General features: G+C 49.6%; 1 protein-coding gene across 5 annotated transcripts in view; it reads right to left on the bottom strand.

Annotated features, from left to right (window-relative positions):
- The window catches only part of NTPCR (nucleoside-triphosphatase, cancer-related), a 37,303-nt gene that overhangs the window by 11,531 nt on the left and 12,525 nt on the right, over nucleotides 1–13,247 (bottom strand). For 3 of the 5 annotated variants that reach the window (XR_008425026.1, XM_053910191.1, XM_019418998.2), the window contains exon 4: nucleotides 2,999–3,208. Coding sequence is in view for 4 of the 5 variants with exons in the window: in XM_053910191.1 (XP_053766166.1) it covers nucleotides 2,999–3,208 (210 nt within the window). In the remaining variant the exon portion in view is untranslated. Of the gene's footprint in view, nucleotides 1–2,270; nucleotides 2,454–2,998; nucleotides 3,209–13,247 lie in introns of those variants that run through there. The other 2 variants (XM_053910192.1, XM_019418995.2) reach the window with 2 other exon arrangements.

The raw sequence follows: 13,247 nt of genomic DNA, 5'->3' as shown, positions 1-13,247 counted from the left end.
AGGCTCTGTTCTTCCTCGCCACCCCCCTCCTCAAGTCTGCTCTGTTGGGCAATTTCTATTGTTCTACCTCCAGGTTTACCATTTCTTTCCTCTGTTGTCTCCATTCTGCTGGGGAGTCCCGCCAGAGACTTACCTCATTCAGTTATTTTAGTTCCACAATTTTTATTTGACTCCTCTTTATGTCTCCCATAGCTTTGCTAGACCTTTCCATTTCTTCATCGAGACTTTCTATTTTTCTTGTATTTCAAATGTGTTGGCAATTGATCACGGAAGCGTTTTTGTGACGGCTGCTTTCAAACCTCGGCCCTGCGATTCTATCGTTCACGTCACCTTGCTGTTGGCACGTGTTGATGTTTTCACTCAAGTTGCTTTTCCCGGTTCCTGGCAGCACAAGCGATTTTCAGCTGTGTCTGTGGTGGGTCCCCTGGCTGAGCTTCCTAGCCGGAGTGCCACCTTCTTTCCACCAGTCAGGTCTCCCTACGTTTGTTTTATGTGTGACGTCCAACAGTTTCAGCTACAGCTCACAGGAGAAACAGGGAGAAGTGTGTCTATTCCACCGTATCTAGAACTGGAAGTTTCCAGGTGTTTTTCTGAAAGGCAGTGCTGTTTGCCTGACGCTACTAAGAATAAGTCTAGACGGGGCGCCGGCATGGCTCAGCTCGTTAAGCGTCCGACTCTTGATTTCATCTCCAGTCACAACCTCACGGTTGGTGGGTTTGAGCCCTGTGTTGGGCTCTGCACCGACAGTGTGGAGCCTGCGTGGGATTCTCTCTCCCTCCCTCTCTCTCTGCCCTGCCCCCGCTCATGTGTTCTCTCTCCCTCTCTCTCTCAAAATAAATGAATAAACTTAAAAAAAGAAAAGAAAAGAACAAGTCCCTACGATAGGAGGAACGTCAAGGGGCGTACTTTCCCCCATGAGTTCAGTCCCGTCTCCACGGTCCTGACACGCGCAGCTGTTCGCACGGAGAGGCTGCCCTCCCTACCTTACACAACCTACTGCCTTACCCGGAATGTTCTTCCTTCTTGTCCTTCTTTTCTCCACTTCCTCCCTCAAAACCCCACAAGAACCACTTCCTTCAGGACACCTCTCCCCCCCCACCTTCTGCTCACAGAATTCTCTCCCTTCTCTGCTTCCAGATCTTGACGGTCACATCATCTATCTTTCTTGAGGGAAGGGGACATGCTTCACGTGTGCTGTCGGACTAAGTGCTGGACACAGAGGCTGCTCTCAAACACGGATTCGGAGAACTCTACTGCGTGTCAGAAACAGAAAGGATGCCAGAAATATCTAATCAAAGCCCTAAGTTTGCACATATGGAAAATGAGATTCCTCATATAAAACGGGAACAGAAAGATCACACAAGCCCCAAAGGAACACATGAAAGAGAAGAATAACGGGGTACATAAGCCCCTATCTCTCGCATAATTAACCAAAAGCTAATCATTTTATTTTCACATCATTAGGAGCAATGATCACTTTGCCCAGAGAATAATTTCCAGTTTTAGAGGAGAAGATGTGGTATTATTTTAAGACACGATGTTCTCCTCTGGACATCAGGGCCAACTCCCCTGATCCCACTCACGGCTCGTAGACCGTGCTGGTCTGCAGACGGCCAGTCTCTGGACCCGCCACTCCCCACCTCCCGCCTGGAAGCCGCCTGGCCTGAGAACCACTCGTCTTTCGTCATCTCTCACTGTTCACTGCCTCTATTTCCACAGGAACTTTAGAAACACAACCACGAACTCACTTGGAGGCCACGTAAAGTAAGAGACAGAGAGAAAGAACAGCACGAAACTGAAGACGAGGGCCCCAACTTCACAGATGTCGCCAAGCACGTGGCCTCTCGGGGCCATCCGCTCACCCGTGAGCTCCTCCGAGAGGCTCCCTGGCTGGACCCGTCTCCCCAGCCACCTCCAGACCTCTGCCCTGCCTATCTTCTCCACACTTAGCAACATCCGCGTGGCCGAGCTGTGTGCCCGTGCTGCTGTGGTCCGGCCCCCGCCTCAGCAAGTCCACTCCGGGGGGCGGGGACGTGGTCTTGTTCAGCATCGCAACCTCGCTCACGGTGGAACCCGGTCGACACTTACTAAATGAAGGAAAGGAGCAAGGACTGCACCAAGTTTTCCAAGTCTGGCTGCTCTGACCCTGACATGGGTCTCCTGCCACCACAGTACCCCTGGAGACTGTGGTGACGGCACGTGGACGGCCCACTAGGACCGGCGGGCCACGGCGGAGGCACGGCAGCCAGCGACATCCGGCGCTCGTGGTACCTGGCAGCCGGAGCTCACCTCCCGCTCTGGCTGGTGGGGCGGCCCTGCCAGCCTCCTTGTTCCGGGGCCCTCGCGGGGCCTGGGTTGAAACGGGGGGTGGGGGTAGGGAGAGCAGGTATGGGCAGAGCCCGGCGGAGACGCGGCTCTCGCCGACACAAAGGTGGCACGGCGCAAGACAGCATCTAAGGACACAGACAAAGGGCTGTCAGAGGCCCGTACGTCGGCTCCGACATCGCCACGGGATAGTGTGACAGCACCGGTCCTCCCTCCCACGTGCCGCACCGCAGAACCCCGACAGCCCCCCAGTAGCCCCCCGGGAGCCTGTCAGGGCAGACTCTGCAGGCGTGCTGTCCGTGTGGCCAAAGGGACCGAAGAAACGAATCTTTCATTTGCTTGAAACATAAACAGTGACAGGCGGCTGATGGCCAGCGCACTGGCCAGCGCAGAGAGCGCATTTCCGTCATCGCGGAAACTCCTGGTGCACAGCGCTGCTCTGTAGCAGACGGAGGCCACAGGGACATGTGTCCTTTCATCCGTGACACGTATGACTTAAGTTCTGTAAGTTCCTAGAAAATCAGACTCACCTGGATCTAGCCTAAGGCGGGGGGGGGGGGGGGGGGGTGGTGGGTGGGGAGAGATGGTCTTTCAGAGCAAAGGCACACCTCAGAGCCACCCCGCTGAGGTCACCCGCTCCACTGTCACAGACGCAGGGACCAGTTGTACTCACACTGAACACCTGAACGTCATTCCTGTTTCTTATCTCTTCCACGAGGGCCAGCGGCTTGCCTTTAGGCACCGGGATTGTGCCCAGGACGACGGTCCCCGGCGTGGACAGCGTCTGGCGGACAGCCTGGATGAAAGGCTGACTGAAGAGCTCCATTTTCCCAATCTCATCGATGACACACACTCTCTGCCCTGGGCCGCTGCCGGGACCTGCCTGAAGACAACAAAGACGCCAGGGTCACCTGAGGCAAAGGGCCCAGGGGTCCCGCTCCCCAGCCACTCACCGGCTAAGCCATCCCAGGGCGAGTCAGTTAAGCTCCGGAAGGCAGAAGATCGTCTCCACGGGACACTTAACTGGCAAACGGATCTGGAAGAGCTCCCTTGGAAACCGCAGCAACCAGAAAATTCAGTTCCCTAAGCCACCCAGGTTCCTGGCAATTTTCTCTCTTCTAGAATGGTTCCAATAATAACCAAGCTCTGTATTTATATCCACCCAGGAAAGAAGCAGCACCCACATGCCTCAGGTTTAAACGAAATGAGACAGCAAGTCTGGGAGCCCTTATTAATAATCCTGGCCTCTTTTTTTCGGTTTTGAGCTGTGTGAGATTCCCCGTCTACTGGGAGGAGGAAACCGCTGCAGGCAGAGGCCGGTGTGTATCATAATCTGCACTATAAGGGGCGGTGGAAAGAAGGGAAAGTTAAAAGGAAAGGAGTCTTGGTTAAAAGAAAAAAGTGAGCAGGGCTGTGCCCTTTAAACCTCAGATTCCCTTCCTAATGACTTCACTGCGTTCCTTCCTTGAAAGCCCCTCTCGGAACAGGTGTGGCGGCCAGCCTCCACGGGCCCTACTGCCTCCCAGCTCCTGGGACTCCCCCCCGTGTCCAGTCCTCCGCCACAGGGTTCCAGCATTCGTCCCCGCGACCATCCCTGAGACGAGGCAGAACACACTGCTTCTACCGTGGTCTCAATCTCTCTCTCTCTGGGATGGCTCGCTGCTGTCTTGTGAGCACACTCAGGCAGCTGATGGCCAAGTCCACGTGGGAAGGAACCGGGGTCTCGCTGCAACCCTGAGAGTGAGCTGGGGGGCGAATCCTCCCCAGTCAAGCGGCAGATGACTGCAACCTCATGACAGACGGGAGCCCGGACCTCCCGGCTGAGCCATTCCTGGATTCCTGACCCAGAAAAACTGTGTGAGATGATGTCCGTGGTGTTAAACCCCAAAATTCTGGGGTAACTTGTTATACAGCAACACTAATGATCACTGATAATGATCACTCATAAACATGTCCTCTCTGGAAAACCTTCCCAGAGAAAGCTACGAATAGTCCTTCCATAGCGGGGACACAACACAACACAGATTAGCACTTGAGTGAATGCTGAGTGACAAATACGTTTTATGTATCTTGGTATAAATGATTATTTTCCTCTATGCAAAGCTGATCTACAAAGTACTTTTCACTATAGTTCTTAGACTCCTTAAATAATGACGTCAATACGTTCTCAGAACGCGGGGCTGAGTTAAACTAGATTTAGCTCAACTGCCAACCCTGAAGCCAGAGTACAGTGCGGTCGGTGGGGGGGGGGGGGGGGGGGGGGGGGCAGTGGTCCCCACGAGAGACGGGACTGGGGGAAGATCCCGAAGCCTGCATGGTACACAGAGGATGGTGGAATCTATCCAACAGATGAGAGATTCCAGCCAGGGAGGACCACAGGTTGTGCCCAAAAGGCCGCTAACCGTGTGGAACCTGGAAGACAAGTTAGGCATCTTCTGGAATAGACGACCTGAGATTTGGGGTCTAAACCTAGGCAGTTATTGAAGGCAAGCATTAGGGAAGTAGTTTTCAAACTTTCATGTAAGTGGTACTTTTATTCTTTTCTGACTTAATATCACATACATATTTTCCCACTCAGTTTATTAGCAGGAAGACCAGGAAGGGGCACATCCAAGAGAGGGTCTGTATCCTTAAACTCCTGTGTTTTTAAGGCATTTCATTTTTTACCTCTCAATTGCACCCACTTGTGTGTGCGTGCACGTGTGCGTGCGTGTGTGCGTGTGTGTGTGTCTGTGCACGCGCACCTGTTTCCCGCTCTTAGAGGCAGGGACGAGGCCCCATGCATCTTTTTCCTTCCCATGGAACTGAATGATGCAAAGTTGAGCTGAGGCAGCTAATGTTGCCCTCCAGCGACGGGGTGAGGGCATCTGTGGAATCAATCGCTAATTTCCAAATTTCTCCTTCAAAAACGAATGCCCAATTTGGGAGACATTTTAAAAGCTGGCAGCTACCTTCTCATTAGCATAAAAACAGACACCCCACAAGGGCAAGCCGTCCCAATGGCCTGACTCTTACCAAGGAGTATTTGGGGCATTCTGCTGCCTCCAGAGACCAGGAATAATTGCAGAGGTCATCCTTCCACAGGCATCTAGAAGCCCAACAGGGTGCTATCTGGCCCATCAAAATGAGAGTTTGAAAGCAATCAATTCAGAGAAAGAGAAACAATAAGATGTGTGTGCCCGTGTACATGTACATATGCAGGCAGCACGTACATATGCACGTGGGCACGTACGTGAATATACGAGTAGGTATAAACATAAAGCATGAGGCTCTCCAACCACCTTTCCTCAGATTCCCTACAACGTTCACCAACGGGAGCTCACCGGCATTATTTAAGCTTCCGCGCAAAGATATCTGGACACACATGCATACGCTATGTTGCACCAACCGGAAATGTTCGTTTTCAAACCTCAGTTTACAGGAAATCCTTATTCTGTCTAGAATTAGGGACTTTTATCACCCAGAAACTGTAAGAATCTCGAAAATAAGTCTGGGATTTTTGACAAAAAAATGCTAAGTTATTCATGCTCAATTGAGAGATATTAGAAACTCAGAAGCCTGTAAACACCGTTTTTTCTAAATAACGTGAACATTTAGTCAAGCCTGTGATAAAGGAAGCACTATCATATTCACGATTGTTTTTTTATATAAACTCAAGCAACTTTAGAGGGAAATAAGAACAAACCAGTGAGCACACATTATCCTGTTCACACTGTAATAAAACCCTGCCGGCACCAGGGCCCGGGTCTGAAAACTACCAGGAGCCTCCCCAGCCCTCCCCAGTGCGGCTGCGAAAGTGATAATGGGCCCCTGGAGCATCACCTCTGAAGGTGTGCAGTAAGGAGCTCACGAAGAACTTCCGGCGGCTTCGCACCTGGCGTCTTTTTTCTTCCCACACCTTCTCTCCACACAGGACGTAAGAGGCGGCAGGACTGTGGACGCTACCCAGCAGCCCCTGCACCACTCACCACTCCCCTCCCCCCCCCAACTCACCACCCCTCTCCCCGCTCCCCACCCCTCTTCCCGGGGCCACTTACCACCCCTCTCCCCACACTCACCACCCCTCTCCACCCCCCCTACTTACCACCCCTCTCCCCACACTCACCACCCCTATCGCGGGCCTACGTTTCAGATGACTGTATATTTTCACTGTCACAAAGAGGTAGAAACACTTGTTTGTGCGAGGCATATTTCAGTTCTTGGGGTGTTCTGAGAGAAAGGATATTTCCTTGGGACAGAGTCGTAATATTGACCAGCCAGTGGTAAGGGAAGCCATGAAGAATTTTATAACTTGGCTTACACTCAGCTAGTTTGCTTTCTGGAAAGATTAAATCAGTTTGGAGCAACAAGATATCTGTGTACCAGCTACGCCAGAGACCTAAAAATTGTGTGACTTTTTTCAGTTTCTTGTTTAATCTTTAAAAGCACTTTTAAGAACACAAATGAAAACGTAAACCTAAATAAAATAGGCAATTCCATTTAACCAGAGTACTATATTGAAAAAAAGTGAATTTGTCTTACTGTGAATGCTTTACTTCGTAAGTATTTCTGGGGGTATGAACTTATTATTTTCTTTACTATCAGACCCCCAGCCTGGCCTCTGAGCTGGCCTGTCTGGGACCACGAGTATCAAAGTCGCGGGAGGGAACTGGGGAGCGCGTGGCAGTCGTCAGGGGCAGAATGACGACCCTGAGCCCCCCAAACAGCCACGGTCCCGGGAAGCCAGAGAGGCAAATGGTGGGAACAGTGGCCACAGCCAAGCCAGCCCACGGCTTAAGTTATCAGCTAAAAGTGAAGGGCTCCGACTAGACTTTTATGTGTGCTTATTCTGCGCCTAAAGTTTCAAAATCCCTTAGCAGTCTCGTGGCACTCGACCGTGTGTCCCCAGGGAGGAAATCACAGGCTGGCGGCCAGGACAAGATGTCTAGACTGCCTGACGCGCCCTGCAGCCCAGCCCTTCTCTAGTGGGGCGTGCCCTGGGCGGGAGCTGTCCCTGCCCTGGTGCCAGACGTTCCCACCCCAGGGCCCAGGGCTCCAAGCTCCTCCGGGGTGTCCTAACTGGCCTCTCTGGGGCTCGCCCACTCGAGCGCCTGTCTACAGAGCACCAGACCGGCGCCCTCAGGATCTTCCACTATCCTGGGCCTGAAACAGCATCTGCCGGCTGACAGCCAGCCCAGTGGATCGGGAACCCGCTACGCCTCGTGATCCCAGCGCCTCGGGACCAGCCTGGGCATCTGAGCTGGTGGGTGTCCGTGACAGATTTCCAGCTGGCTCCGGCCCCGGGGCCCTGGCACGCACAAATCAGACTGCCGAGGTGAGGCCCTTCCCCAGGTTCTGCCTCCCATCACCCCACTCGCCTTCTCACCAGAAACAATCAGAACTATCCCTACGTCTGCCGCTCCTAGTGGCCCGGGACTAACACACTTTACAGGGAACTCCGCGTTCAGTCCTAGAAACTTCGTGTAGCAGGTCTCTGCAGCCCTGTTTTAGGATGAGGAACAGTGAGACAAAGTCACTGGGCTCCCAAGTGAGAGCCGGGTGTCAACCCCAAGACCACCTGATGCCAAAGCTCCCCTCCATACCCCACGTGCAATACCACCCGCACGTCTTCTCAGTGTGAATAAGGAAAGAAATCGAAGAAAGGAACCAAAGGAAATGGAAGGAAAGAACGGAAGGAATCCATCTAACTGTAAGGAAAATACTTTTGCCTCCAATGAGAACCAAGGGCACTGTACTTTCTAGGGGCTACAGAGGCAGAGCCCCAGACCCGTTTTGGGAGTAATCATTACTCTCAATTACTCCAAAAGAACGACACACTCAGGGTCTCAGAACAAGTAACACCACCAACAGCCTTTTATCCAGGATACAGAGTGGCCTGCTTTGGCAGGCGGTTAAGAGGTGATCTGCAGGGGAAGGGCCCTCCGCCCTCCACCTCTCTCCCTCGCACTCAGCGAGAGAGGACCAGGTCCCCCCACGTGCTAACTCCTGCCGCTTCCTTATCAGCTGTGTTTCTACTAACTACGTTTTTAAAAACTCCTCTTGCTTAGTAAAATCCTCAGTCAATATTTAAATTTGATTCAAGCTTAGGATTGATTGACTGATTGATTGATTGATTTTGAGAGAAAGAGAGCATGAGAAGGGGTGAGGCAGAGAAAGGGAGAGAGAGAATCCCAAACAGGTTCTGCACTGTTAGCACAGGGGCTTCTACTCTTGAGCTAGGAGATCATGACCTGAGCTGAAATCAAAAGTCAGACGCTCAACCGCCTGAGCCACCCGGGTGCCCCATCAGGTTTAGTATCTTTGCGGTCTGACATCCTTTTATTAGAAATTACTTAGGAGAGAGAAAGCTGAATGATTTGGCTACAGTGGGACAGTGATGACTTCTTTTGTAACTCATGAGGAGACTGGACAGAAGTAAAGAAGGGCAGAGGTGATGAGGACAAATCAACCATTATGGCTTTTGTAATTCAGCTTTCGAATGAACAATGATCGTATGCTTAATTACTGCTCACCTTGGTACAGAAAATATTTCAAAAGGCAGCAGTTAAATTGGCTTCCCAGTCAAAGTCTAGAGTGAAAATTATTATTTTCAGATAATCCAATAAAGTCAAAAGAAATCAGAATTAACTAGGAGAAATTTTGATGAGGAGGATGTGCACGGCCTTAACATGTCTCCCCACTCGACGCGAATTAATTTCAAAGGAAAAAAGAGTAAATACACATTGGGAGTTTGGACGATTCTTTGCTCAGGTAGCCAAAACCAACATCATGAAACACGGTGCGCCTCGAGAGCAGACGCCCAAGAAAGTCACGGCACCAGTCATGCAGTCTTCCGACTGAAGCTGTCACAAAGAAACACCAGAAAAGCTCCAAAGAGGAATGTCCTGTGAAAGTAGGACCTTTTCTCTGAAAATGCCAATGTCCTACATGACGAAGGATGACCTGAGAAGACGTTCCAGATTAAAGGAGCTCGTGGAGATATGACAACTAAATGTAATACCGGACCCTGGCCCAGACGGAAAAAGGTTACAAAGGACAGCCCTAAGGCAACTGACGAAACGGCAGAGGAATGCAGATTATTAGTATTTTCTTGGTGTAAAATTTACTTAGGTTGAGAACTATACTGATTATACAAGACTATGTCCTTACTCTCAGGAAAACTGTACTGAACGTTTAGAAGCGAAGCCCCCTGATGACTGCAACATACTCTCAAATGGTTCCCCCCACAACTTTATGTGTTTGTACGAACACACATGGGCACACACGTGGGGAGAGAGGGTGAGCGCACACAGGGCAAATGTTAACGACAGGTGATTCTGGATAACAAGTATATAGGTGGTCCTGCATTATTCTTATCCTGGTCATTTTCTCTACGAGGAACATTACATCCCAATACAATTGACAAAAATTAGAATCAATACAAAAAAAAGAGAACACTCACACTCAGATTTTCTCAGTCTAAGCGTCAAGCAAGGCACAACCCACCACGGGTGAGCTTCCTTCCGAAGGAGGCAGGGCCTCGGACTGACGCGTGCCAGACGACACGGCCAGTGGCGAGGGCTGCAAACGGGGCCAGGCGGATGGGTGAAAGGCAGAAAGGCAACAGTCTACACAACTTCTGCCCCAGGCCCGCTCAGGGAGCACTCTGCCGTGCCTCTTGGGAGCGGGTGGCAGGAAGGAACTGCACGGAGGCAGAGAAGCCCAAGGCAGCCCAAGGGGCCCGCTCGGCACCTACGTCACAGAGGCTCACCAAGACCGGCAGTGACAAGTAACGGAGCGTCAGACCCTGCCCGGGGGGATCAGGGGGGCTGGCGGGGAAGGTCACAGAGAAGACGCGACCACCAGTTGACCCATGAGCTGGACGCAAGTGGTGGGAGGCTCCTCACCCCATCCCGTCCTTGGGATGAGCCTTTCTCGCTCCCAGAGGCCGCTCCAAGGACGCAGCCCTGAGACACTGACGTGGTGTCCCCAACACCTGCACAATATACCCGCCTGAACCCAGTTAAGGCGTCTCTCTCTCTCTTGCTCTCTAAACTCTTAAGATGTGGCAGGTGGGAGCAGGGACCCTTTCATGTTGCCGGTCCAGGGCAGGCCCTGCACAGAAGTTCCCTCTGCCGATTACAACTGCCCGCCTACCAGCCTCGGATGAGCGCCTGCCTCCTTTTGGGTCTCCCTCTGCCCTCCCAACGAAGGGGGCCGGTTTCACATCTCCCCTGGGGGCCCCTGACAGGGATGCGGCCCCACAGAGATCACCAGAAAGGGCTGCCATGACAAATCCTACAAGGCAAACCGCAGAGCCGACCTCACGCTGAACCTCCAGCTCCTTTTCTGATTTTGATTCACTGCAGCCATGTTTTCACTGACGATTTTAAAATTAATTTTTATGTTTGCGCCAGACAGCTTTTTATTTCTCTGGTGATCTTGCAGTGCATATGTATGATCATGAGGTACGGAAATAGAAAGTGAGGAGGAACAAAGAAAAAAATGTCACATTTGCTAACAATGGAGGAAATTCAAAAGCAAGGCTTGGGCTCCTGTCAACCTTTCAGGAACGGATCCTGACTAGAAATTGATTCTTCTAAATTCTCTCTAAAGCCTACTGGCCTGAAATACTAAGTGGCAATTCCAGGTCAAGTGGTACCAAAATAACCTTCCCCCAGACAGGAATCCTCTGACCTTCAAAGGAAGTTTCAAAGATCTGAAGCAGAATCTCATTTCAGAATCAAAAGCAGATCCTGCTTTTGAAAACAAATCTACACCAAAAGCCTCATTTTGATCAAAACACGTTCGACTATGATTTTCATCGGGTGTTCTGGTTCTAGCTTCTTAGACCTTTCGTGGATCTTAATTACAAAGAACATGGTGCAGCCTAGAAAACCAGGCTTTGAGTAGATGTTGTTTGTTATTTAAAACCTTAGAATCTATTACCTTTTTGTGTGAGTAGGAGATATATTGGGAGCCAATAAAATGCTAAATCCTACATTGCAACAAATTCTAATAAAGCATTCAGTGTGGCTGTCAAAGAGACCATTATGGAAAAGGCCAGCATTAGCCTGTTAGCTGTGATCAATAAAAAACTGGCAAAAAAATCCTAACTACAGAAGCATCGGAAAACAGAAGAAACCTCTAAATAACCTTACCAAAAAACAAAGTTTTTTTTTTAAACTAATGGAAATGGAAAGCCAGAGATACCAGGTTTTCAGCTCTGGGGAGTAAACGTTGTCTGAAAACTTAAGATATCCTTTTCTATCCAAATGACTCATTTTATATAGTTCTAATCACTCCATATAAGACTTAAAAAAATTTTTTTTTTAATATTTATTTTTGAGAGAGAGAAAGAGACAGAGTGTGAGTGGGGGAGGGGCAGAGACAGCAGGAAACAAAGAATCCGAAACAGGCTCCAGGCTCGGAGCTGTCAGCACAGAGCCCGACGCGGGGCTCGAACTCATGGACTGTGAGACTGTGACCTGAGCCGAAGTCGGACGCTCAACCGATGGAGCCACCCAGGTGCCCCCATATGAGACTTTTTGCGACGGGTAATAGTCTTATTTCCACCATTCATGCTAGCTCTACCACTAATAAGCTGTGTGCCTTGGGGGAATTTAAATTTCTGTCCTCTGTCTTAGTTTCCTCGTCTGTAAATCAGGAACAGAGCATTACTCTGGGGAGTAAATGAGTTAGCGGCTGGTGCAGAGCTTGTGCTCGGTAACTGTTAACTACTTCCTCCACCACCACCACCATGACCATCAACACTACTAGGATTCAGAAAAATGGACAGACAAGAATGGATAAGACAACTTTTTAAACGATAAGACAGCATGGCAACTAAAACAGTGTGGTACTGATGTAAGGCTCAAACAGGCAAAAGAACAGGTAACTGTAAAACATTACACACACACACACACACACACACACATTTCTTAATATAATTAACAAGGCATAATACATGAATGACAACTGGGTTATTTAACAAATGGCTTTGGTAAACCGGCTAAGCATTTGGAAGAAAAGCAATTGAGAGTCTCATTGTATTTTACACTCAAAGTAAATCCAGATGGATTAAAAACATAAATGTTTAAAAAAAAAAAAAGGTACTACAGAAGAAACAAATTCCAAATTAACTCGGAAAACGGATAGACTTTCTCAATATGAAAAGAATGAAAGAAAGATAGATCACCAAAGTGAAAAACTGAGAAAAACGCAATCGATAAATATAAAAAGGTCATCTGCCTTATGAAAGATATTTTTAAGGCAAAAGGAAAAAAATGGTTACAGGAATAAACAAAAACAATTAGATTAAAAAAGTACACAATAAACTAACAAACATTTGACCTCATTAGCAACTTAACAACATGAATCTAAGCAAAGAAGTGTTGGAAAGAAGGATGGAAAACTGAAGACCAGAAGAGTGCCAGGTGTTGGCGAAGGAGCAAGGAGACCAACACTCCCACGTGCTGGGGTGTGTGTGTGTGTGTGTGTACGCACATGCACAAAGGGCCACAAATGTCACGGGAACACCCCAGCAGCACGCAGAGAGCCCCAGAAGTTCACAACCCCCCAATCCAGGGCCTCCACCCTCAGATCCTCCCCCAGGGAAACCACCAGGGCTGGAGAGAAGGCTGGTGTACAAAGGGTTAACATCTGACACTTGAGGGGATAATGCTGAAGTCAAAGGTGAAAATCCACACTATGAAATACTGCACAATCATTAAATGATCACAGTTGTGAAGGTGATCCTGTTGGAAGGCCATTCCCATGTCACTCAGTCATGATAAGGGGAAAAACCCAATCATACAAAACGATACAAAGTATTTTCCCCCATTATGGAATGATGGAACAAATCAAGTAGAAAGAAGGAAGAAACGAAATACACTAACAGTGGTTAACCCAGTGAGAAGATTAGGAGTTATTCCTATTTTCTT

This window comes from Panthera pardus, unplaced genomic scaffold, assembly GCF_024362965.1.
Source record: "Panthera pardus isolate Hobbes unplaced genomic scaffold, ASM2436296v1 HiC_scaffold_22, whole genome shotgun sequence".
NCBI classification, from domain to species: domain Eukaryota; kingdom Metazoa; phylum Chordata; class Mammalia; order Carnivora; family Felidae; genus Panthera; species Panthera pardus.
This window is presented reverse-complemented; position numbering and strand designations above follow the sequence as displayed.